Raw genomic sequence first — 24,079 nt, forward strand, 5'->3', positions numbered from 1 at the left:
ACATTACCTTTCTGATTCACCCAGTAGTGCCTAAGACAACTCCAGGGACAAATTAGGTTGTCTGCATGGGACCATGTCCATTGGCCCAGTGAGCCTGCTGTAACATCTCAAATTTTTGAGTTTTGCCAACACAGATCATGTCCCATCAGCACTTTTTCGTTTAATTTTGTTCCCCTGTTTTCTCCTTTCTGCTTTCCCTTTTCGTTGTCCATAGATTTGTATCGAGAGAGCTGTATTTATGCTAGCCAGTCAGGGTTATTTTAGGCAGTATATTGTACAAACTTTAAAGAAATAAAACTGCTTCTGAAAACTGCTTAAATCTTCGTTGCCCTTTTTTTTCCGTTTTGTTGGTTGGTTTTGCATGATCACCAACTGGTCAGTCACCGACGATTCTTTCACCTTGTTTGCATAGGCTGGCCAATCAAGGTTCAATCGCAGACCACTCCCCCTGTACCGAACACGTGGCACCATGTTCCGCTGCCCCCCCCCCTTGATATGGGCTGTGAGGTTGAGGCGTTTCGGGCACCATTGGAAGGACACATTTGGAACGATTTTGTGGAAAGGATAACCATCAACATGAGCTTTATTCGTGTGGACCCGAACAGCGACTTTCCTCTGCAGAACCTTCCCTTTGGAATCTTCTCTACAACAGAAAATGTGAGGATGAGGTTGCAGTAAGGGATTTGTTTGGGTGATTCAGAGAGAAGTGGAGGGTAGTCGTGCAAGTTTGTGGGCGGAGTGGTGGGGGGGGATGAGTTGGGTTAGGGTTAGTACTGGTTTTGACTGTGGGGTGTGGGTAGTGCTGTTTAGGAGGTGGGGGGTTTTTGGGGGGGGCTAACATTTTTATTGGGTTCTAATTCACAGCGGTTTCCACAATCGATGTTTACCCCCATGCATGGTTTGGTTCCTTTTTTCTGCATCATGTCTATTATCGCTTTTAGTAAGCAGAGTTCATGATCCCGTTGTGAAGAATTTTTCGACCGTCGGCCCAAAATGAGGCGGTGGTTTTAATCTTTCATTGCTCTACATTTTGGTGACATCCGTACTCGGCGGCAATGTGTTGATTTCCAGGAAGCTGGAGGGAAGTCCATTTTTTTTGTACTCTCTGTGTGAGGCGATGCTGAAAAGTTTTCCCTCAACCTGCCGGTGTTGGCCTCCATTCGCACAACCGACCGAATACAATTGCGATGAATAGAAGAACAAACCGACGATCAATGTGACAATGTATCGGATTCCAGCCGTAACGACGTGATGGCGTGGATGGGGACGGGAAGGGAGACGGACATCGATTGCGCAAAATGGTGAGAGTTCAAGGACGTTTTACATGGAGTTAATTTATTAATTTGCCTTCGAATGACATGCACGCCTTTCTGAACAAAATCACAAATATCCCAAATTTTAATTCAGGATCAATCGAACATGGGGGGGGGGGGGAGGGAACCAGTACGTACAACATCACGAGTGAATACAACTCGAGTCATAACTCGCTACAATACCATCGATATAACGATACATTCAACAAAACTACATTTTTGTCACAACACAAACGAATATAAAACTATAATCTAGGAACCGGTACGACGTATATACATGTTTATAATTATATCGTCGTGTGATTTAGCTTCGGTACTTCACTCGGTAAGTTACATACCCTTTTGCACAATGTCCCAAGTAAATCACCTCATCCCTTCCGAGAATCCAAGGTTGAAGTAAATATTCGTGGGAAGACTGCACTTTCAAAATGACGTCATCCGCCCCCTAAGATGCCGTGTGTGCATGTGTAGAAATCTCACGAAACGAATATGTTTGGCACCAAATGAAATGTGCTTGTATGTCCAGGATAAGGATTGTTTCTTGGAATGGCTCATCATGCTTCTGAAATGTAAAATAATTTGAGAGTAAAGGACTGTGCCTCTGCACAACAAAAGATTTGGAGAACTTTCTCAGCTCGCCGTCCGAGCACCTGCTCGTACTGCAAGCTTCCTTCCATGTGGGTACTGTCGTGGTGCCGGGTATCGGTGGCGAGCACGACCGCTAGATGGAGCAGTAGAGTCGGCTCCACCGAACACCCAGAATTTAGGTCGTACCTTTCAGATAAACCCGAAAGGTCACGGGTCCCTTGTCGGACCGAAAATCGCCAATAGGTCGACCACGTGGGATAGGGTCAATTGCCAATTTCAATATACCTAAATACCCACGTCGTCCAAACTACTGGGGAAATTCACCCTTGGCAGGATCTGCGCGATCCGGGCCATTACCGAGCCGGATCCGAGTTGTACCCCGAGCGGAGGGTACCAGAATCCTGCCGGGCCGATTGCACGTTTACTGCAGCAATGAGGCCTCCTAATTCCCGTTCACAGCGTGGCAAACCAATGATAGAAAGGACAAGGACAAGCTGGGACATTCTACAAGAGGGGAATTTATTAACAATAGTCGGGGGACGAGGGGAGCGCGTAAGGGAAGAGTTATCTGAATAAGCAAGGCAAATAATGTACAGCAAAAAGCACTTAACAATTGTACTTATAGATGGGGCCCACGGACACACACATGCATACACAGATACCCAGAAATGGACCCCGTCGGGTCTTTATTGAAGGCTTCCAGCTCGAGGAAAGGGTGAGCTGGAGACGAGTTATCTTGGACTTGTCCACCTCGTGTGGTCTTCGACATTCTGGATCAACGGGACTCGAACCCGCAGCAACGATGCCACTCCAAGTACCAGGGACAGAGGATGAAGGACGGACGCCAACCAGCGCGAGGGCGGACAAGGCAGCGAGCGCCAGCAGGCGAGGTGATCCCAGATCGCCGGCCGGCATAATCCGGCCGGCAAAAACCAACTGCAACTGCTTCCAGTCGGATCGCCCGAACAATTATTCACTCCCCGTGCAGGGGGGAAGGGACTCCCTCTCGTAACCTGCCCCCCTTTACTGGACGGTTTTGGCGTGCGATATGCTCATTGCCTCTGTGATTGGCCAAAAGGGGTGCCAAGTCCGCTGATTGGACCGGGGGGAGAGGGGGGCGTGGCGGGCGTCACGGTGGACCGCCCCTCAAACAGGAAGAGGAGTAATATTATCCTGCGTTGGCTCTCATTGGCTGAACGATGACAAACTCGCTCTCATCTCTCTGATTGGTCGAGAGAGATGCCAAGTCCTTCATTGAACTCCGCCCACCACGGGCGTTATGGCGTCAGGATGGGGTGAAGGTGTTGTTGTGAAAGCTAAGATGTAAAAGAAAACCCTGACTATCAAAATAACTCCGCAGCGCACGAACATTTAATCACCCCTTAAAGAAAGGGACGGGACCCTGACTACAAACACATACTTACTGATATAACTGATCTTTGGGACCTGAAAGTTGAGTGCTCATGGTTTCCAAATTCGTAACACTATTACTTGTGTGGAGGGCCTTGTGGGCCGTCAACTCGATAACAACGGAAAATATCCGCAGCTGCATCAAGCTTTCTCCCGCATTGTCCAATGCAAACTTCAGGAGATTAGGCACGATCACCTTCTGTTGATCTTGACCTCACCAACGTAGTTTCACCATCTGAACTTTACATTGTAATTGATTAAACTTCAGTGTGGTAAGGCCCCAGGCCCAGACAACATTCATGCTGATCAGCTCATCCATGCAGGCTCTCTTCTTCTCGAGGACCCTCATGTTACAATGCCTTGAGGTCCTCTTCTTGAGGACCCTCATGTTACAATGCCTAGTTATAGCTCGAGGCCTACTTGTCTGGAAGAGAGCTGATGTTGTAGCTATCCCAAGCCCAACAAGCCGAAAAAACAACACAAAGAGCTTTCGCCTGATCTCCCTCCTGTCAATTCCCTTCAAATTGTTTGAAAGGGTCATCATTAACAGGATTGAGCCACTGCTTGAGCAAGTTCTCCCGAAAGAACAAGCAGGTTTCAGGAAACAGGTGCGCAGATCAGGTGCTGGCTGTCACAGAACACATTGAGGATGTTTTTGAAGGCAACAAGCAATGTATTGTACTGTACATAGTGCACTCATGATTGATGTCTCATCTGCCTATGACATGGTATAGCACCGTGGCCTGCTTCTCGAGCTCCACAATGCTCCTCAACACAAATGTATGGTCCAAGTCATCAATGAGATCATCTCCATCTCTGTTTTGGGGGTACTGATAAATGGACTTCCCAGCTAGACCAAGACCCATAAGAATGGTGCCCACGAAGAGTCTGTTCTTGTTCCAGCACTTTTCAACCTTAGTAGAGCTGACTTGCGCAGATATGGCTGAGATAATTTTTTGGGATTCGCTAGATATCCGTTATTGTCCGGTTTTGTGTGTGTGTGTGTGTGTGTGTGTGTGTGTGTGTGTGTGTGTGTGTGTGTGTGTGTGTGTGTGTGTGTGTGTGTGTGTGTGTGTGTGTGTGTGTGTGTGTGTGTGTGTGTCTGCAACGCGAGGCTCCACAGCACAAACCAGCAAACCGATTTCGATGAAACTTGGCGAACAGGTGCCATATAGGCTGGGAGTGTGCGCATTTGAGTTTCGTTGCTAAGCAACCACCCGTTGCTATGCAGCGGCCGAAAAACCGCGTTTTAAGACCCCAAACAGTAACTGACGTAGCGCGGCTTCTATGATAGGTAGAGCGACCGGACCAACTCCTGCCTATTCCTTGCATCCCCATTTAGTTATCACAACAGCATAACATTCCTCTATCTCTCATAGCTTCCGAATGTGGAAAGGTGGTGAACCAGAGAATATGTTAAGTGACCTTGACCTCGGAAACCGTCGACGGCGGAACGTTCAAATTCGGTGTATGGGTAGAGTTTAATAACTGCTACAAAATTGAACCGCAGCATTTTTCCAGATTCGATCGCCAAGGTTGTCAGGGCTGAAATACGCAAAATTCGAAAAAATACTTTTTCTCGACCTACGTTCACTATTTTCAATACTTGTCCTACAGTTTTGAATGTGGAGAAACGAGACTTCGGAATTAAACACTTCGAGATATTTAGAAAATTTTACTCGAGCCGATTTTTGATTTGGGTTTTATTTTTCAAACGGTAGTCCTGTGAGGAGTGCCAGTTGGCAAAATACGCAATAGGAAAAATCTTGCCAGGCAGAGGAACAATTGTTTGTGAACCAATACGTCTTGGCAATGAATCTTCGTCGGTGGATCGGTCAGAATGAAAAGCATTGTATCCAGCGCTTCGATCCTAGCGGATCCCTCGTCGCCTACCGGCTTTGTTGTGTCTGTTTACCTGTCTGGCAGTCCAACAAAATTGAAAATCATTTGAAAAAGAAACTTACTGTTTTTAGTGACATCATAAAGGATACAAACAACAAACACAAATAACTAAACTAAATAAGGTTGTGTGAAGGACGAAACTAAATACTGCTGCATCAACGGCAGTAATCTTCCGAATGTTTTTTTTTTTTAATACAGCCTTTAAAATCTTTATTATCCCCTGCCAACCAACGAAGTTAGCGAGGGATATAGAAATGGGTTCCGTCCGTCTGTCCGTCACATTTCGTTTCCGGAGCTTAACTACAAATCCCCTCAAGATATATTTACGAAATTTGGTACACATATCAAGCAAGTGGTGAACTGGTGCCTTTTGATATTTTCTAATTGATAGGTCACATGGTTTGGCAGCCATGTTGGATTCAAGAAAAATATTAAATAATGTTTTCTCTGGAATCACATAACCGAATGAAGCGAAAATTTGCAACTATCATCTTCCATTATTTCTGCATACATAGTAAAAATTATGATGTCACAAGTCACATGGTTTGGTGGCCATCTTGGATAGAAAACACACCTCATCCGATTAACACGAAACTTCACACACGTATTCCACTGGAGGATTGGAGGCAGAATGTAAAATTTATGATTTAGGTCATATGGTTCATCAGCCATCTTGGATTGAAAATTAATAAATTTTAAAAAGCTTCTTCTCCAGAACGGCTGGTCAGATGAAGGGGAAACTTCACATACATATTGCACACGCTTAGGGAATATAAGTTTGTTAATCCTCATTTACTATGGCGGGGGATATCGAAGACTTTGTCTTCAACGGATGTTAGTTTTTTATTTCACTTGAACACTGTAGAACACAAATCGCCTTTTTATCACTTTCAAACCCCTTCCGTTTAGCATTACTTGGACAAAATATTGCGGCATTTAACATCATCTCGACCAATCAAGTTGGCTGTTCGCAGACCCCATTACATCCGTGTCCTTTTTTTTTTTCAAGACGATGCGGGGAAAGGTGTCATACGAACTCTCTAGTTTTACTTTATTTTGTTTCACCTATCTTACCTCTCCTCCCTTTTCACTTTGCCACTCTTCTCGCTTGCTTTCCTTTTCCTCGTTTCTCTCCTCTTTGCCACTTCTCCTTTTCTCCTTTATATCGGTGTTTTCATTTTATTTTTTAAAATATTCTATCTTATTTCCTATTTTGTTGCAATATTTTTTACTTTTTAACGTTTTTGTTTTTTTACTCCTTTTTCGATTATTTGTATTTGCATCATTTTTCAGTTTCTTCATTTTGTTACCTCCACACCGAAGGCAGATGGAGTTTATGTTTTCATCCCTGTTTGTTTGTTTGTTCATTTGTTTGTCTGTGAGCAGGATATCTCAAAAAGTTGCAGACAGATTCGGACAAAACTTGGTGGACGGGTTGAGTGTGACACAAACAAAATGATTACATTTTGGTGAAGATTCAGTTCCAGCTAATAGAATTTTAAAAGTGATTCATCAGCATTGGGAGATCGGACCAAAACGATATATAGCACAATATTTCAAAAAGTGGTGGAAGGATTCGGACAAAACTTGGTCGATGAGTTTGGTGTGTGACGAGGACGAATGGCTGGATCTGCATCTGGACCAATCAGTGGGATACAAAACGTAAACTGTTCAGCTTGTTGGAGGTATGTGCTCTACCGAGTGCCGTTCTAGTTTATCTGAGCTTCTGTCAATTCTTGTTTGTTTCCTTATTATTTTCACTTTTTTCCTGGTCTCAGTCCCCTTGATTTGTAGCCCCTGAACCCTGATCCTTTCTGTCAAAATCAGTCATTCTCACCCCCAAGTACTCCCTGACTCCTGATCCCAATTTGAGCCAACCTCCCCCCACTGACTCACACCAAATCCAAATCTATTGGGACCATACTCTGTGTGCAGAGCATTGGTGCCTCCTAAGCATTTTCCTGGGTTATTGGGCACAATGCTGGACAGATCGCCACTCTGACGCAGGTTACTCAAATGGCTGAATCGTCCCAGCAAGCTGGTACTCACTTTGCCGACCTTGGGAGGATGACAGGCTGTCAACCCCACCTGGTATTAATTCAACAGCCGAGCGGGATATGAACTCAGGATCCTCTTGGATCCCAAATCCACCACCCTAACCATTAAGCCAACAACAGGCATACTGACTCACTCTCACCCTTTATCAAGCCTCTCCCCTATCTCTTCTCTCTCGTTTGCTTTGACGAAGGGTTAACTCCCGAAATGTCAGCTTCTATTCACTTCCCACGGCGATTAGCATACCTGAATAAACATCTAGTTGATTTCATCTGTTGTTCTCCCAATTCACCATTCTCGATCAACATATGGCCTTCACCAGCATGACTAGTTCTTCATTCTTCCTCAAAAGAAGGCAAATCCTTGTGTTTGTTTTAGTTTGGGTTTTGTAGGTAACAGTGTTGGACCTGTTTTTCGTGATGATGGACACGACGTGACGGCCATCTTTCATTGGTACATTTACAGTGCATTTTATGTTCTTGTCGTGCCATTCCGTAACCCTTGCAGTTCCCATTGCAAACTCCCATCTCCTTTTCCAGCCTCGGCCACGACCAGGAGTAGCAATTGGAGACTTTGTTTTGGATGTGGGACAGATCAAGCACCTGCTGACAGGACCTCAGCTTTCTTCTCGAACTAGTGTGTTTGAGCAGGTACAGGGTGTGTAAGGGATATTTTGATTTTTCGTTTTGATAATACCTTGGTCATTGATGTCATTTTTATCAATGTAATTCCCACCCTTGCTACGATCTGACCCTGCAGTCATCCTTGAATGCATTTTTAAGCTTGGATCCTGCCGCCTGGTCTGAAACTCGAGGAAGCTTTCAGCGCTTGCTGTCAGCTAGTGAGGGTCAGCTGCGGGATAATGCGTCACTGAGGAAACGGTACTTGTATTCAGTACTCAGTATGCATGCAACTCTGGATTTTGTTGCTCGCACTTGACTGTAACTCTTCAAATTGTTCTCACTCCCATTATCAATTTCCTGTTTTCAAAGGGCGCTTGTTTCTCGAGATGTCGTCACAATGCATCTCCCAGCAGACATAGGTAAGTAGCGGGATATGAAGGCCCAAACAGCCAAATAGAGAATGCAGCTCAGCACTGTTTTGACTCGACCGATAATGAAGCCTCAATTTCCACGTATCTTCCACGTCTCAATCGCTTTTCATTGATATTTCCCCGCTCGCACCCCCATCACTTCTTGGATCTCAATCCCACACTCTGTAGGAGACTACACAGACTTCTACTCTTCACGTGATCATGCCACCAATGTGGGTACGATGTTCAGAGGAAAGGAAATTGCACTGATGCCCAACTGGTAAATCTCACCTGTTTATTCTGTTCCATGTATTTTTGTCAACCTCACTGTGATGTCATGTGATTTCTATTACATTCCCATCGTTCTTCTCTCCTTCAGATATATCTGCACAATACGTATGTAAATATGGCAGTACTTTTGACCCTTTTGACAGAAATTGTAAATGTATCAGGACCCCATGTTTTTTGTGGGTTTTTTTTTTTCAACATTCTCTCTCCCCTTGATGTACACAAGCAATGGCAGTATTTCATAACCATTAGATTTACCTCCGCCACCAAAGCTGAAGGAGGTTATGTTTTCACCCCTCGCTGTCTGTTTGTTTGGCCATTTGTTACTTGGCAAAAAAAAGTTTTTTTTTGACAAGTATGTTGATCGCCTCCGTTTGTTAACCTCCGCCATTGAAGATGGACGGAGGTTACTGTTTTCACCCCTGTCTGTTTGTTTGTTTGTTTGTTTGTGAACAGTATTACGGAAAAACTCCTGGACGGATTTCGACGTCCAGGAGTTCCGTCCGTTCCGTCCGGTATGGTCCAAGGATCATGCCATTAGATTTTGGACTTGGTCCAAAGTCTAATATGGCCGCTGTGGCGGCCATTTTGAAAAACATTTGAATTTTTGTTTTTGCATTTCTACATGTTTTAAGTGATTTCCAACCCCAAAAAAAAATTTGTTAGAGAAAAAAAAAATTTGCAACTTTTTTTCAAAAAAATTTCGATTTTATTTGAAAAATATTTGAATTTTTTTGTATTTCTACATGTTTTAAGTGTTTTCCAACCCCCCCCCCCCAAAAAACAATTTGTTCGAGAAATTTTTTTTTAGAAATTTTGCAACTTTTTTTTCGAAAAAATTTCGATTTTTTTTTTTTTTTTTTTTGGGGGGGGCATTTCTGTATGCGCGTCGATCTAGTTTAGTTTATTCAATCGTCGTTCAGTAGAGTCTGATCCGTTTTGACCTCCAATGAATAGGATATCAGGTTCACTTAAGTGACCCAGCAGTATTGGCGGTGGAGGTTTTGCACTCAACCGAGTGCTCCCCCTCAAGTTTGTGTGTGTTTTTGTGTGTTTGTTTGTTTGTTTGTTTGTTTGTTTGTTTGTCTGTCCGCTCGCCTCCAGCCCAAACTGCTCAACAGATCGTTCTGAAATTTTCAGAGAATAATGTCACCGACCCTGCGACGGTCCCGCATTGAAGTTTCGTAAAATTTGGTCAACCAAAAAATGTCTACATAGGCCTTTCGGCCAATTTGAGCCAAATTTTCTAAAATTCTCAATTTTCATCTGATCGAGTTGAAAATTGAGGATGAGTTGCAGATGAGGTCACCAAATTCGAACACCTATTAATTTTGAGGTAAACATAGGCCAAAAGGTCAACGTAGAACAAAAGGTCAACATAGGTCAAATTTCTAAAATCCTCAATTCTCATCTGATTGAGTTGAAATTTGAAGAGCATTTTCAGGTCAAGTCACTGAATTCAATGACCAATTAATTTTAAAGTCAAAAGGTCACCAGAGGCCTCATTTATAAAATTGGTAGATTGGGCCAAAAACTAAATACGTCACAATATCTCAAAAAGTTGTGGACAAGTTATGACAAAACAAGGTGGATGAGTTGGAGAGGTGACAAAAACAAGTGAATTGGATTTTGGTTTGGATCCAACCCATCAGTGGGATACAAAATGTGAACTGTTCCACCTGGCAGAGGTATGCACTCCACTGAGTGCCATTCTACTTTGTGCTGTTTTGCCAAGTTGTCACTCGATGAGTGATTTTTCATTTGTTTGTTTGTCTGTGTGCACGATATCTCAAAAAGTTGTCAACGGATTCAGACAAAACTTGGTGGACACGTTGGGTATGTGACGAAGAAGAATTGTTTCAATTTTGGTGAAGATCCGAATCCGGATCTGATAATTTTTTCAGTGATTCTTCACCATTGAAAGACAGGGCAAAAACGATATATAGCACGATATCGCAAAAAGTTGTGGACGGATTCAGATGAAACTTGGTGGACAGTTTGAGTGTTTGACCATGACGGTTTGCTTCGATTTTGGTGAAGATCTGATTCCGGATCTGGATAAGATAATTATTGAAGTTAAAGTGGTTCTTCACCATTGAGAGATCGGGTCAAAAATGATAAATAGCACAATATTTCAAAAATGTATTTGGCCGGATATGTTCTCGTGGATCAGGCATTACGTGGCGGAGGTATGCGCTCTCCCGAGTGCCCTTCTAGTTCTGTATGATTTCTGTAGAAGCAGTCACGTGCAGTCACCTTTTGTTTTCGCGGGTCCATCTCTGGCTGCTGTTCATTTTTTTGAGTGCAGCACGTGTTTGCTGGAGTGCAACTATGCTGTTGATACAGTGCCCCTAGTTGGTTCGGGAAGCAATTTGTGATTTGTTCTGGTTGTCGGTGATAATTCGCCGACTCTTCATCGAAGGACACCATGGGATATTGAATGTTCACCAACTAATGCCAGCAGACTGGTCCCCAGCTTAAGATCTGTTCAACAAACGGCGCACTTTGTTATGCAATACCCTGCCTGGGATGCACCGGCATCGTTGGCATTCCAAATTCCTGCCCTGACTACTGCTGTGAATGCAAAGGCAAACCACCCAGTATAACCAGCCCTTGCTCAGGAAGCTGCGTTGGTGGCACCGATGCTCTGTGAAGACGAGAGAGAGACAGACAGACAGAGACGTGTGGGGGCTTTAGACAAATTACAGAAGGGAGGGGACGCGTTTAATCAGATCAAACGTATAATCTGCTTTTGAACGTTTAATCTGCTTAACACAGCAGGAGACTTCATTGCAAAGGTGATTTGTTTATTTAAATAGCAATGTGTTTATTTTTGGATGCCGCCGACCTTCCTCAATATTTCCTCGAAGCACGGAATCCGAACCCCCTTATTGCTTTTGGGAAATTGGTTTTAACTCTCGCGGTTTTAAATATCGCGGAATTTCCCAGGAACATAACCCCCGTGATATTTAAAGCTTTACCATACAATAAAAGCCAGCGTAAGTTATTTTTTTATTTCTTCAGCAGTGTTTTTTAAATTTATTATTGTATTTCTTAAGTATCAGACTTGATTAGCCATAGTCAAATAGAGGATGATGATCTTGCTGCTTCTTCCTCCATCTTCTGACTGTGCAAATCCTCCTCCCGTAAGGCTCCATCTCCCAGTGGGGTATCATGGGCGTGCTTCATCCATCGTCGTGTCCGGTTCAACCGTACGTCGGCCTTGCGGACAGACAAGACCCAGTGATGGTAACATGAACCACAACATGCAAAATGGCATGAACATTGATCATTACGGCAATTACACGACCATTGATGATGTGCCAGATACCACAAATGCTGTACCTACACCTCGTTTTCAATTTTTTTCACCTTTTGTTGCCTTCTCACGTGGAATTAAATTCCATGAAATCAGACTTTTTTCCACCTTTATTTACACATCGTAACCCACAACTTCCAAGTTAAAAGCAAATTCCACAAATTTCAGAATTTTTTTTAAAAAAAATACAAAACGAGACTATCTTGTTTGGATAAGTGTCCAGCACCCTTATAATAGCAATTGTAAATTAGCTCAGGTGTAACCGATCACACACCAAGTTAATTGACCTCCACCTGTGTTAAATTGTAGTAATTCTGATTATTTCAGAATAAAATCAGCTGTTCCTGTAGGAAAGGTTTCCTCTGCTGGGTAGTGAATTTCACAGCAAAAGCTCAACCATAAGAACCAATGAGCTTTCAAAAGACCTCTGGGATAAAGTTGTAGAAAGGCACAGATCAGGGGATGGGTATAAAAATATTTCAAAGGCCTTGAATATCCGTTGAAGCACAGTCAAGACAATCATTAAGAAGTGGAAGTTGTATGGTACCACCAGGACCCTGCCGAGATCAAGCCGTCCCTCCAAACTGGATGACCAAGTAAAGAGGAGACTGATCAGAAAGGCGAGCAAGAGGCCAATGGCAACTTTGAAAGAGCTACGTGCCTTTATGGCAAAAACTGGTCACTATGCATGTGACAACAATATCCCAAGCACTCCACAAATCTGGCTTGTACGGTAGGGTGGCATGAAGGAAACCATTACTTAAAACAGCCTACCTTGAGTCCCATTTGAGGTATGCACAAAAACCACTCCAGAGATTCTGAAGCCATGTGGCAAAAAGTTTTGTAGTCTGACGAAACCAAGATGGGACTTTTTGGCCTAAATGCAAAACGTTACGTTTGGCACAAATTCGACACAGCACATCATCCAAAGAACACCATCCCTACTGTGAAGCATGGTGGTGGCAGCATCATGTTACGGGGATGTTTCTCATCAACAGGGACTGGGGCACTTGTCAGGACAGAAGGGAAAATGGATGGAGCAAAATACAGAAAAATCTTCGAGGAAAACCTGTTGCCCCCTGCAAGAAAGCTGAAATTGGGAAGGAAGTTCACCTTTCAGCATGACAACGACCTGAAGCACACAGCCAAACCGACACTGGAGTGGCAAAGGAAAAAAAAGATAAATATCCTTGAGTGGCCCAGTCAGAGCCCCGACCTGAATCCAATCAAAAATCTGTGGCACGACTTGAAGATCGCCGTCCATCAACACTCCCCTCGCAACTTGACTGAACTTGAACAGTTTGGTGCAGAAGAATGGGCAAACATTGCCCAATCCAGGTGTGCAAAGTTGGGAGAGACCTATCCCAACAGACCCACAGCTGTAATTGCTGTCAAAGGTGCTTCCACCAAGTATTTACTCAGGGGGGTGGACTCATCCAACCAAGATATTCTCGTTTTATATTTTTAATTAATTTTCTGGAATTTGTAGAATTTGATTTTCACTTGGAAGTTGTTGGTTACAATGTGCAAATAATGGTGGAAAAAGTGTGATTTAATGTAATTTAATTCCAGGATACAAGGCAACAAAAGGTGAAAATTTTGAAAGGGGATGTGGACTTTCTATCGGAACTGCAACTGTGCTCGTGTATTGATAGACTGCATGTGATTTCAGATGCTCCACCTGTGTTTGGCCCGAGTCGCTTGTTGGACTTTGAGTTGGAGATGGGGTTCCTGGTTGGATCTGCCAGTGAACTTGGTCAGCCCATACCTATAGACCATGCTCAAGACCACATATTTGGCATGGTGCTGGTGAATGATTGGAGTGGTGAGATAAGGAAGGGTTGGGAGGGGTAAAGTGGTTGTTGGAAGGAAAGAAGGAAATAAAATTGGATTATTAGAGAGAGATCGAAAATGTGCAACAACACTGTGGACTAGGAGGAGGAGATCATGCAAATAATTTGAGATCAGTCCTGTGATGGTTACACATGAATGGGTGGTGATGAATTCTTTCAACCCAGCCCGAGATATTCAACGTTGGGAGTACGTCCCCCTGGGCCCTTTCCTCAGCAAGTCATTTGCCACAACAATCTCACCTTGGGTCGTCCCAATGGAGGCATTGAAACCGTTTGTGCTTCCCAACCCAACTCAGGTGATTATCGCATTCGATCTCTCTGCAACTCCCACCCCAACGTGCTCTCCCACCCCAACGTGCTCTCCCACCCCAACGTGCTCTCCCACCCAACGTGCTCTCCCACCCCAACGTGCTCTCCCACCCCAACGTGCTCTCCCACCCCAACGTGCTCTCCCACCCCAACGTGCTCTCCCACCCCAACGTGCTCTCCCTCCCCAACGTGCTCTCCCACCCCAACGTGCTCTCCCACCCCAACGTGCTCTCCCACCCCAACGTGCTCTCCCACCCCAACGTGCTCTCCCACCCCAACGTGCTCTCCCACCCCAACGTGCTCTCCCACCCCAACGTGCTCTCCCACCCAACGTGCTCTCCCGCCCCAACGTGCTCTCCCACCCCAACGTGCTCTCCCACCCCAACCTGCTCTCCCACCCCAACCTGCTCTCCCACCCCAACGTGCTCTCCCACCCCAACGTGCTCTCCCACCCCAACGTGCTCTCCCACCCCAACGTGCTCTCCCACCCCAACGTGCTCTCCCACCCCAACGTGCTCTCCCACCCCAACGTGCTCTCCCACCACAAGGTGCTCTCCCACCCCAACGTGCTCTCCCACCACAAGGTGCTCTCCCACCCCAACGTGCTCTCCCACCACAAGGTGCTCTCCCACCCCAACGTGCTCTCCCACCCCAACGTGCTCTCCCACCCCAACGTGCTCTCCCACCCCAACGTGCTCTCCCACCCCAACGTGCTCTCCCACCCCAACCTGCTCTCCCACCCCAACGTGCTCTCCCACCCCAACCTGCTCTCCCACCCCAACCTGCTCTCCCACCCCAACCTGTTCTCCCACCCCAACCTGCTCTCCCACCCCAACGTGCTCTCCCACCCCAACGTGCTCTCCCACCCCAACGTGCTCTCCCACCCCAACGTGCTCTCCCGCCCCATTTCTTCTTCAGTCTTTAGCTTGTATTATTTCTTATTCTTATCTACTTATACTTCTGTTTTTGCTTCTTTCTTGTGTCATATCAAGTTTTAGACTCCTAGCATGAACCTGAGATAAATGTAAAACGACCATGAGCCTGTTCACTCCCATCTCAAGTCATCCCCCATTTACAACCATTATCTTTTATACCCCCAGTACCTCTCCTCTTTCTACTTTTTCCTTCCATTATGTGATTGAGAGTTTGTGGCTGTATTAATCTTGTTCACCTCCTGTGTCCTCCTCTTTCCCTCATTCTTCCCTACGTCCCTTATTTCTCCAAGTCTCCCTCTATTTTGTCCCTCAACTCTGCTGTTGGTGTGTTCGCACCTCTTCCCCCACCCCACACCTCAAAGTTTTTACACCTCACATTGATAAAAATACTGAGCATTTTACACCAAAATATATATGCAGAAATCTTTTTTGTGAAGGGAGGGGGGGGTGTTACATGACTTCCCCCACCCCCACCCTTTACATGACCCCTTCCTCCCTTCCCCCCCCCCCACTGCCACATCCCTCACCATCACCATCCCTACCCATTTCCATTTCTTTACAACTTGGATTATTTGGATCATAAAGTCACTGCGTGGCTTTGGCAGTGTATTAATATTGTTACGTTCATGGGGTGTAGAAAGTTTCGCTCACCCAACTCGTACATGTGGGGGTGTGGCCCCAGATAAGCAAATGGTGATTGGCTGAATTTGAAGCCGCACGCAGGAAGTAATATCCCATGCTTTCTCAAACAGCTTTCTACTATTTTAATAAGTAAAGCCAGTGACTGGAAGAGAAAACGTGCCCACATTATTTGTTTAATAAACTATTTCATAATCACAGGATGATGCGAATGAAAACAAAGATCAACTAGAAGGGCACTCAGTGGAGTGCATACCTCCACCACACAATGCCTGATCCACAAGAACATATTAGGCCTCATATATTTTTTTCAAATATCATGCTATATATCATTTTTGGCCCAATCTCTCAATGGTGAAGAATCACTTAAAAAATTCTAGTAGTCGGATCCGGATCTGGATCTCACCAAAATCTAATCAGTTCGTCCATGTCACACACCCAACCCGCCCTCAACATGTCATCCGGATCTGTCCACAACTTTTTGAGATATCCTGTACACAGACAGACAGACAGGAAGGTGTGAAAACATAACCTCCTTCAACTTCGGTGGCGGAGGGAAAAAAATTGCTGTACACTGGCAACTAAAATTGACGACATGGACGATCACTAATCTCGACAAGACAAGATAAACCTGACAAGATAACGCAGAACATGTGCTCTTAACTTATAATTATGGCCACAAGCCTGGCAACAGCAAAGGATAGGTCGGGAAAGACCAGGTTCCAAAGTGGTCTTCAAGGAGGGATGACCAGACAGCGGCGGCGGTCTTGTTCACTGCATTTCTCCATCGATTGTACGTAACAGTTCACAAGCTGGCTGTGAAGAAAACTTTTAAATCCTTGCAGACACCTCATGTTTCTTTTTAGAATAAAATGTCACATTTTGTTCGTCGTTTCCTTTCGACTTGCCGTACATAGCATTCCGATAATTGTTACTTTGGAGTCCGGTTTTTTTTTTTTTAAATTCTCTAATTTTTTTGCATCACTGTTAATGTTTCCATCTCTGCAGGACCCGAAGCCTTTACCATATCTGCGACATAGTGACCCCTTCACCTTTGACATGCAGCTCTCTGTCGCAATCAAAGGTATCGTATTGATCTGTCTGTCTGTTTGCCCGTTACATTCTTTTGTTTGCAAGCACAGTACAACGGTCGAGCGTCGACATGGAAGTATAAAGAAAAGAAAAAAAACTAAATGGGAAGGAATCGTTGAGTTGCAATGTTAAAGTTGTACAAGGACTGTTTAATGAATAATTTGTTTTGTGCTTCAAACTTGGAGAAAAATAGTTCAGTTCGTGTCATTTATGGACTTTTATGTCAGGCCACAGACTTAATGATTCATCCCTTAAGTTTTGTTTTTTGTGCAACAAGTTTTTTTTAACCCCCCCCCCCCCAAAAAAAAAAAAAAACCATCGAATATTCTTTGAGAGAATAAATTAGCTTGTGCTTGCATTTAGATAATTTTTTTTTTAAATTCAATGTTACATGGAGAGTGGGTAAAGCATTCCTTTGGCGTGCATGACTCCACCAGGTGAAGGAATGGACAGCCCCACTGTGGTTTGTCGATCCAACTTCAAGGTAGGCTTTGTCGATCCAATTCAGGTTTCTGCTTACACACCAAACATCAAGATCACCAAACGAATATCGGTTTGAACGTCGATGGAAATGAAATGCTTGCAGTATGCCATCACTATCTTGGCCTGAACGTTAAGTTAAATATCGTGTTATATGTTTATTTAAATTAAAAAAAAACCTTTCTAGAAGATATAAAACCTTGAGTGATATTTAAAAAAAAAAAAATTCTGATTTGGGGGCATAAAACGTCATTGGATATTTTGTTATTTACACGGCACACAGAGTTTACGTAAGTAAGCACTTGATTGTTACCATTCCGTTCTCTCGCCCAGCACATGTACTGGACCATGAAGCAGCAGCTCACTCACCACACTGTTTCTGGGTGCAACGTCCGACCAGGAGACTTGATGGCTTCTGGCACTATCAGTGGCCCGGTCTGGCTCTTTACCTCCACACACACACACCACTATGTATACAAGGCTTACCATCCTGTTAACTCGGCTAACACTTACTTCGTACCCACATACTATATTTTGCTGAACTGAAATATTACATCGACAGATATGATAATATGTAGAAAGAATGGAGGAGAAAGTTTTGTTACTTCCATTCCCTTCCCTTCTGGGGGCATTATGAGCACTCAAGACTGGTTGTGAACATTTTCACAACTGACAATTTTACCCATGATAGGTCACCAATCCATCGCAGGATGTTGGCAAAGCAGCGCTTAATCAGGGTGTAGGAGTTTGACCGTGGTACTGGTCACAATGGCCAACTCTTTTAAAAGGTATGATTCTAGCTCACAGCTAAATGGTGGGAGACAGGATAGCCGACTTAAAGTCCCTTTGAAAGGATGGTATACTCACTGATGCAACACCCTGCTTGCAAAATTAGGGCAACTCCAACATGACGGTTATATTAGTCAGGCCAAGAATCGTAACTAGGCTAGACAGCTCGAAGGCAGATGTGCTGCCTGTGAGCTATCCCATTGACCCATCATTACGTGCGATGTTTATTCGTCGATCCGAGATTTTTTTCATACTCAGCCCCACCTGCTGTCTGACAATAGCTGTTGCAAACACTGAAGATGGATATGTTGTCGAAAAGGGCAGTTAAATTTCACAAAACTTCTCGCTGAAGATGTTGAACGAGATTAAGTTATGTGCAACCACCGACTTTCCTGTTCTGGCGTTTCTCCGAACAGTTTTCAGCTTTAGGAATGTACTAAAGGTCCTGATGATCCCCCTCCTACCCTCCTCCTCAGGATATTTGTCATTCACTTTCCATAAACTCCAATCGTATCGGTTCATCGTGGTTGGCGCCAACCTCCTGTTTATCGTAAAATTTGGTGCCTTCAGCACATGACCTTGTCCACATATTTGATTAGTAGTTTCAGAGTTTGTTGGATCTATAAATTAATCGCTGTTTACTCAACATGTTGGATCAAAAGCATGCTCGGCAAGTTGGATCAGTGATTTGTTATCGATGCCACCACGCCGCTGGTTCATCCGCTTCTCGATTCTGACGGATGCCTTCCCTCCAAAATTGTTCTCATGAGCAAAATAGATGTCCATAACCGTGATGCCTTCATCACCCGACTTGGAACATTGACGCTGCGGTTACTTTTCACAGTGGGGAGCATGTGAAGCCAGCACGGGGTTCTTTCTGATGAAGAGGATGGGTGAATCAACACCTCTCACTCCGATGACATAAAGCCGTGTAATTGCGTTGTGCATGTACCATGTGGAATCGCCCGGCTTGGTAAAAATCAAACACGGTCATAATTAATGATGACATGCACCTTTATTGATCCCTGATGTTTTTTTTTTTTTGTCAGACACGGAGAAGATCCCCCACCGCCCCCCCCCTTCAATTCCATGTTCAAATGACTGATTTTGGCTCATAGTTGAGAAGAACCACGTAAGAGGTCGACACAGCTATGTTCTCTGTGCTGAGTGCTTCAAAAGTATGCAATTGCGCTCTGCTGTGCATCTGTGTGAACACACAGTGCCCTCAGAAAGGATTCACACCCCTCGACTTTTGTCACATTTTGTTGTGTTCCAGCCTGAATTTAAAATAGTTTACATTTTTTTGTTTTGTTTTTGTCACCGATTTACACAAAATACCCCATAATGACAAAGTGAAAACATGCTTTTGAAATTAAAAAAATAATAATAAAAAATGAAAATCTTAAATGTCTTGCGTCAATAAGTATTCAACCCCTTCAGTCAATAAGTTGTTGAAGTGCATTTAGTGGTCATTTCAGCTTCACGTCTTCTTGGGTATGTCTGTATGAGCTTTGCACATCTGGATTTTTGGATTTTCTCCCATTCTTCCTTGCAGATTTTCTCAAGCTCCGTCAAGTTGGATCCGGAGTGTTGGTGAACAGCGATCTTCAAGTCTTTCCACAGATTCTCAATGGGATTCAAATCTGGGCTTTGGCTGGGTCATTCAAGGACTTCAACATTGTTGTTGTAAAGTCATTCTAGTTTTGCTTTGGCTGTATGCTTGAGGTCATTGTCCAGTTGGAACGTAAATCTTCACCGCAGTCCAAGGTCTTTTGCACTCTGAAGCAGGTTCTCCTGAAGGATTGGCCTGCACTTGGCTCAATTCATTGTTCCCTCTATCTTTATAAGTCTCGCAGTCCCTGCCGCTGAAAAGCATTCCCATAGCATGATGCTGCCACCACCATGCTTCACAGTAGGGATGGTATTAGATGGGTGATGAGCTGTGCTCAGTTTCACCAGACGTAGCGCTTTTCATTCAGGCCAAAGAGTTCAATTTTTGTCTCATCAAACCACAGAATATTTTGCCTCGTGCTCTCAGGGTCTTTCATGTGACTTTTTGCATACTCCAGGCGTGCTGTCTTGTGCCTTTTTCACAGGGATGGCTTCTGTCTGGCCACTCTCCCATGAAGCCGAGATTTGTGAAGTGCTGCAGAGATTGTTGTCCTTGCGGCAGGTTCTCCCATCTCAGCCAAGGAACTCTGTAGATCTGTCAGAGTGGTCATTCGGTTCTTGATCACCTCCCTGACCAAGGTCCTTCTTGCCCAGTTGCTTAGTTTGGTCAGATGGCCAATTTTAGGAAGAGTCTGGGTAGTTCCATATCCTTTCCATTTTCTAATGATGGAGCTCACTGTGCTCTTGGGAACTTGCAACACTCGAAATTGTTTTATACCCTTCCCCAGATCTGTGCCTCCTCACAATTCTGTCTCGGAGTTCTACGGACAGTTCCTTGGACTTCATGTTGGAGTTTCTGCTCTGACCTGCACCGTCAACTGTGGTACCTTATATAGAAAGGTGTGTTTCTTTCTAAATCACGTCCAATCAATTGAATTGGCTACAGGTGGACTCCAATCAAGTTGGAGACATCTCAAGGATGATCAAAGGAAATTGGATGTATCTGAGCTCAATTTGGAATGTCGTAGCAAAGGGGTGAATACTTATCGACACAAGATATCTCAGCTTTTAATTTTCAATAAATTTGTAAAAATTTCTAAAAACGTGTTTTCACTTTCTCATTTTGGGGTATTTTGTGTTGATCGGTGACAAAAAAAAATCTTAATTAATTCCATTTTTAAATTCAGGCTGTAACACATCAAAATGTGTCAAAAGTCAAGGGGGGGGGGTGTGAATACTTTCTGTAGGCACTGAATGTTATCCAGATGAGTGATCTGTGCTCTCATCATTCCAGCAAGCCAGAACGATAAAACAGCAAGCAGCAACAACTGCAGTAGCGTCAAAAGCACACTGGAGTCACGAAACAAAAACATCATTTCTTATTAAGCCTCATTGCTTGCTGCCAAGACAACTTCAACAAACTTGAACCCTTGACTTATTCAGCTTTGGTGTAAAAAAAAAAAAAAAAAAAAAAAAAAAAGAAGGAAGCAATACTCACCTCAACCACTCCAATAATTCCATGAGGATATGATGAGAAACAATATATCTCGTTATCTCGATCCATTAAGTTATGTCACTTCTGCATGCTTGATGTGTCCACTGTATGGCAGTTTATGGTGTATCACAGTCCTTCTCATGTGCATAGTCGTCTAATTTGTTCAAACACCGATGTCTTTGTTGTTCTTGCAGTCCATGGAATTTTTAACATTCGTCTCAAACACCACATTTCAAAACTGTCAATCCTCTTCCTTCCTTCCTTTTATTGTCCATGACTCACATCCTACTTTGCAACTGGAAATACCAGAGCATTCACCAGTCTCCTGTCAGTTTGTTTTGTCACATAATTGTCTTTCCAGATCCTTGTCAATCCCAACATTTTCCAGATTTTTGGTGAAACCATTTATCTATTTACTTTTTTAAATATTTTTTTTACAGTGTTAAGGCTCGTGGAAGATCTAGAACACAGAATGGATCAGGACAAAACAGAACAAAAAGAATAGTAGAACGAGAACAGCACTCGTAGAGCGCAGAGTCTCACCTCGCATGATCATTGTTAACAAAAACACCATCGTTAACCGAACACGCCACTATTATATGACCCACTGCTATTAGAGCTCGTATAACCATATCATCGATGCACCTTATTATGTCACATTGGTTCTTGGCATGGGCTATGAATGTCATAAATTTAATTCTTCACTCACATCGGGTTATTTATCAGATATAAGAAGTTTCAGATTTCTTTTGGATAAGAATTTCAATTCAACCAATTATTGCCGGAATACCACTTCTCCGATGATGTCAGCATTATCACCCTATATACCTCGTGGAGTGTTGATGAGACATGCCAAGTTTAAATTTTTTTCATTGAGTGGTTTTGGAGAAAATTATGTCAATTTTTTTTTTCCTTTCATCCAATATGGCTGCCATACTACCACATGGCCAATGACGTCATAAATTTCATTATTCACTCATATCGGCTCATGGATCAGATACATGAAGTTTCAGGTTTTTGGAATTAGGATTTCAATTCAACCAATCATGGCAGGAATACCACTTCACCGATGACGTCATCATTATCACTCTATATGATAAGTTTCAAAAAAAATTTGTTGAGTGGTTTTGGAGAAAATGATGTCCAAATTTTCCCCTTTAATCCAATATTTTCCATACCATGTAACCTTATGACGTCAAAGTTAGCAATAAAATATTTTCCATGGGGAGTCCCTCCGATGTTTAAAGTTTCGCATCGATTGGACAAGTGGTTGCAGAGAAAACCATTTTTACAGCAAAAATATATCATTACAGGTAAATACACAGAAACACACACATGGGCATTGCAATAGTCTCACATCCCCTTTGGGGGAGACTAAAAAGATGTGTGTGTGTGTGTGTGTGTGTGTGTGGGGGGGGGGGGGCAGGGGGAACACACCAACAGAATTGTTTAGGGGAAAAAAGAGGGAATCTTGGAGAAACTAGAACTGCACTTGGCAGAGCGCATACCTCCGCCAGGCTGAACAGTTTACGTTTTGTATCCCACTGATACGCTGGATTTCACTCTGGACCTGAACCAAAATCTAATCGGCTTGTCACCGATTTGGGTGGTCACCTACCCAACTCGTGCACCTAGTTTCATCCGAATCGGTCCATAACTTTTTGAGTTATCGTGCTATATATCATTTTTGGCCCTATCTCTCAATGGTGAAGAATCACTTAAAATTTCGAGTATCCGGATCCAGATCTTCACCAAAATCTAATCGGTTCGTCCTTGTCACCAATCCAACCTGTCCACCAAATTTCGTCCGAATCAGTCCACAACTTTTTGAGATATCCTGTTCACAGACAGACAATGACGGAGATAATGAGGTACTTGGGGGTAAGCCTGGTGTTGGCTCAGTGGTTAGGGTGGTGGCTTGGGATCCTAGGGTCCTGAGTTCAAGCCCCGTCGGCCGCTGAATTAATACACCAGGGGGGTTGTCTCAGCCTGTCATCCTTCTGAGGCCGGCAAAATGAGTACCAGTTCCAGTGTGTCTACTGGTAGAGGGGCACTGCATCAGCGATACAGTCACGCTTCAAGAAATGATGGCTACCTCGGCAGCTAAGCTGCCATATGACCACCACCAGGGACTTGGGGAAGAATGAGAACAAGGGACACAAGGGATGAACAAGATGGATACTTGGCCTATTCTGTAGTCAGGACTGACATACTTAAGCAAAATATAGCTAGGGTTATTTTAAGTTCCCAATGATTGATTGTGGATCAGATCGTCAATTTAATGTCCCTGTCAAACAATGGCATGCAATGTCGCGCTGCCACCACATCTGCTTCCATCATGGTCTTTGCGACCAATCGAGTCAACAAATGGCTACAAGATATTTATATTCAACATGAAAATCTCAGCATCTTCTTTCTCTAATGTACTTGTACTTCGAATATATCTTCCTCATCACTTTCCCCAATTTATCTCAACAGGAACCTGAAAGCTATGGATCCTTGCTAGAACTCTCCTGGCGTGGGTCAAAGCCACTGACTCTTGGGGTTGGACACACACGAACTTTCCTTCGTGATGGGGATGAGGTCATCATCGCTGGTAAACCGACACAGCTCACCACTAATGTGATGCACTTCACCTCACTAACCCTATTTTGACCATTAGATCGAGTGGCATCATGATAGTTATTCTTTCCTTGACTCAATCTTTTCAGGTCACTGCCAAGGTGACGGCTATCGTGTGGGGTTTGGTGCATGCGAGGGAAAGGTCCTGCCAGCACGAGGAAGCTAATGGAGTTCCTTTATGTCGTCACAATGATCAAAATCAGATCCGCTCTAATCGTCGGAAGGCTTTTGGGACAGCACTATAAAACACCGAAGTGACATTAATTCTATAATTGCTTCCAACAAATATGTGAAGCACCCTTGTTATATGAAATTGATCCACTAATAAATGTAACGCTTCCCATTG

The 24,079-nt window shown here is 43.8% G+C and overlaps 1 protein-coding gene across 2 annotated transcripts; it reads left to right on the plus strand.

The window, feature by feature from the left end:
• The first annotated feature begins 470 nt into the window (after positions 1-470).
• FAH (fumarylacetoacetate hydrolase) lies at positions 471-24,079 on the plus strand. Of its 2 annotated transcripts, none has more exons than XM_085892433.1 (13): positions 471-657; positions 7,808-7,918; positions 8,028-8,149; positions 8,261-8,310; positions 8,491-8,581; positions 11,741-11,838; positions 13,581-13,733; positions 13,927-14,057; positions 16,653-16,728; positions 17,174-17,220; positions 17,550-17,651; positions 23,590-23,707; positions 23,823-24,079. In XM_085892433.1, the coding sequence occupies exons 1-13, from the start codon at positions 496-498 to the stop codon at positions 23,897-23,899; spliced, it is 1,338 nt and encodes a 445-aa protein (XP_085748559.1). In that variant the 5' UTR covers positions 471-495; the 3' UTR covers positions 23,900-24,079. The 2 variants fall into 2 exon arrangements, with proteins under 2 accessions (XP_085748559.1, XP_085748561.1); XM_085892435.1 differs by lacking the exon at positions 471-657 and adding an exon at positions 1,093-1,301.

The sequence above is a fragment of the Eptatretus burgeri genome, chromosome 8, assembly GCF_056783735.1.
Source record: "Eptatretus burgeri isolate ZD-2024b chromosome 8, Ebu_testis_v1, whole genome shotgun sequence".
Lineage (NCBI taxonomy): Eukaryota > Metazoa > Chordata > Myxini > Myxiniformes > Myxinidae > Eptatretus > Eptatretus burgeri.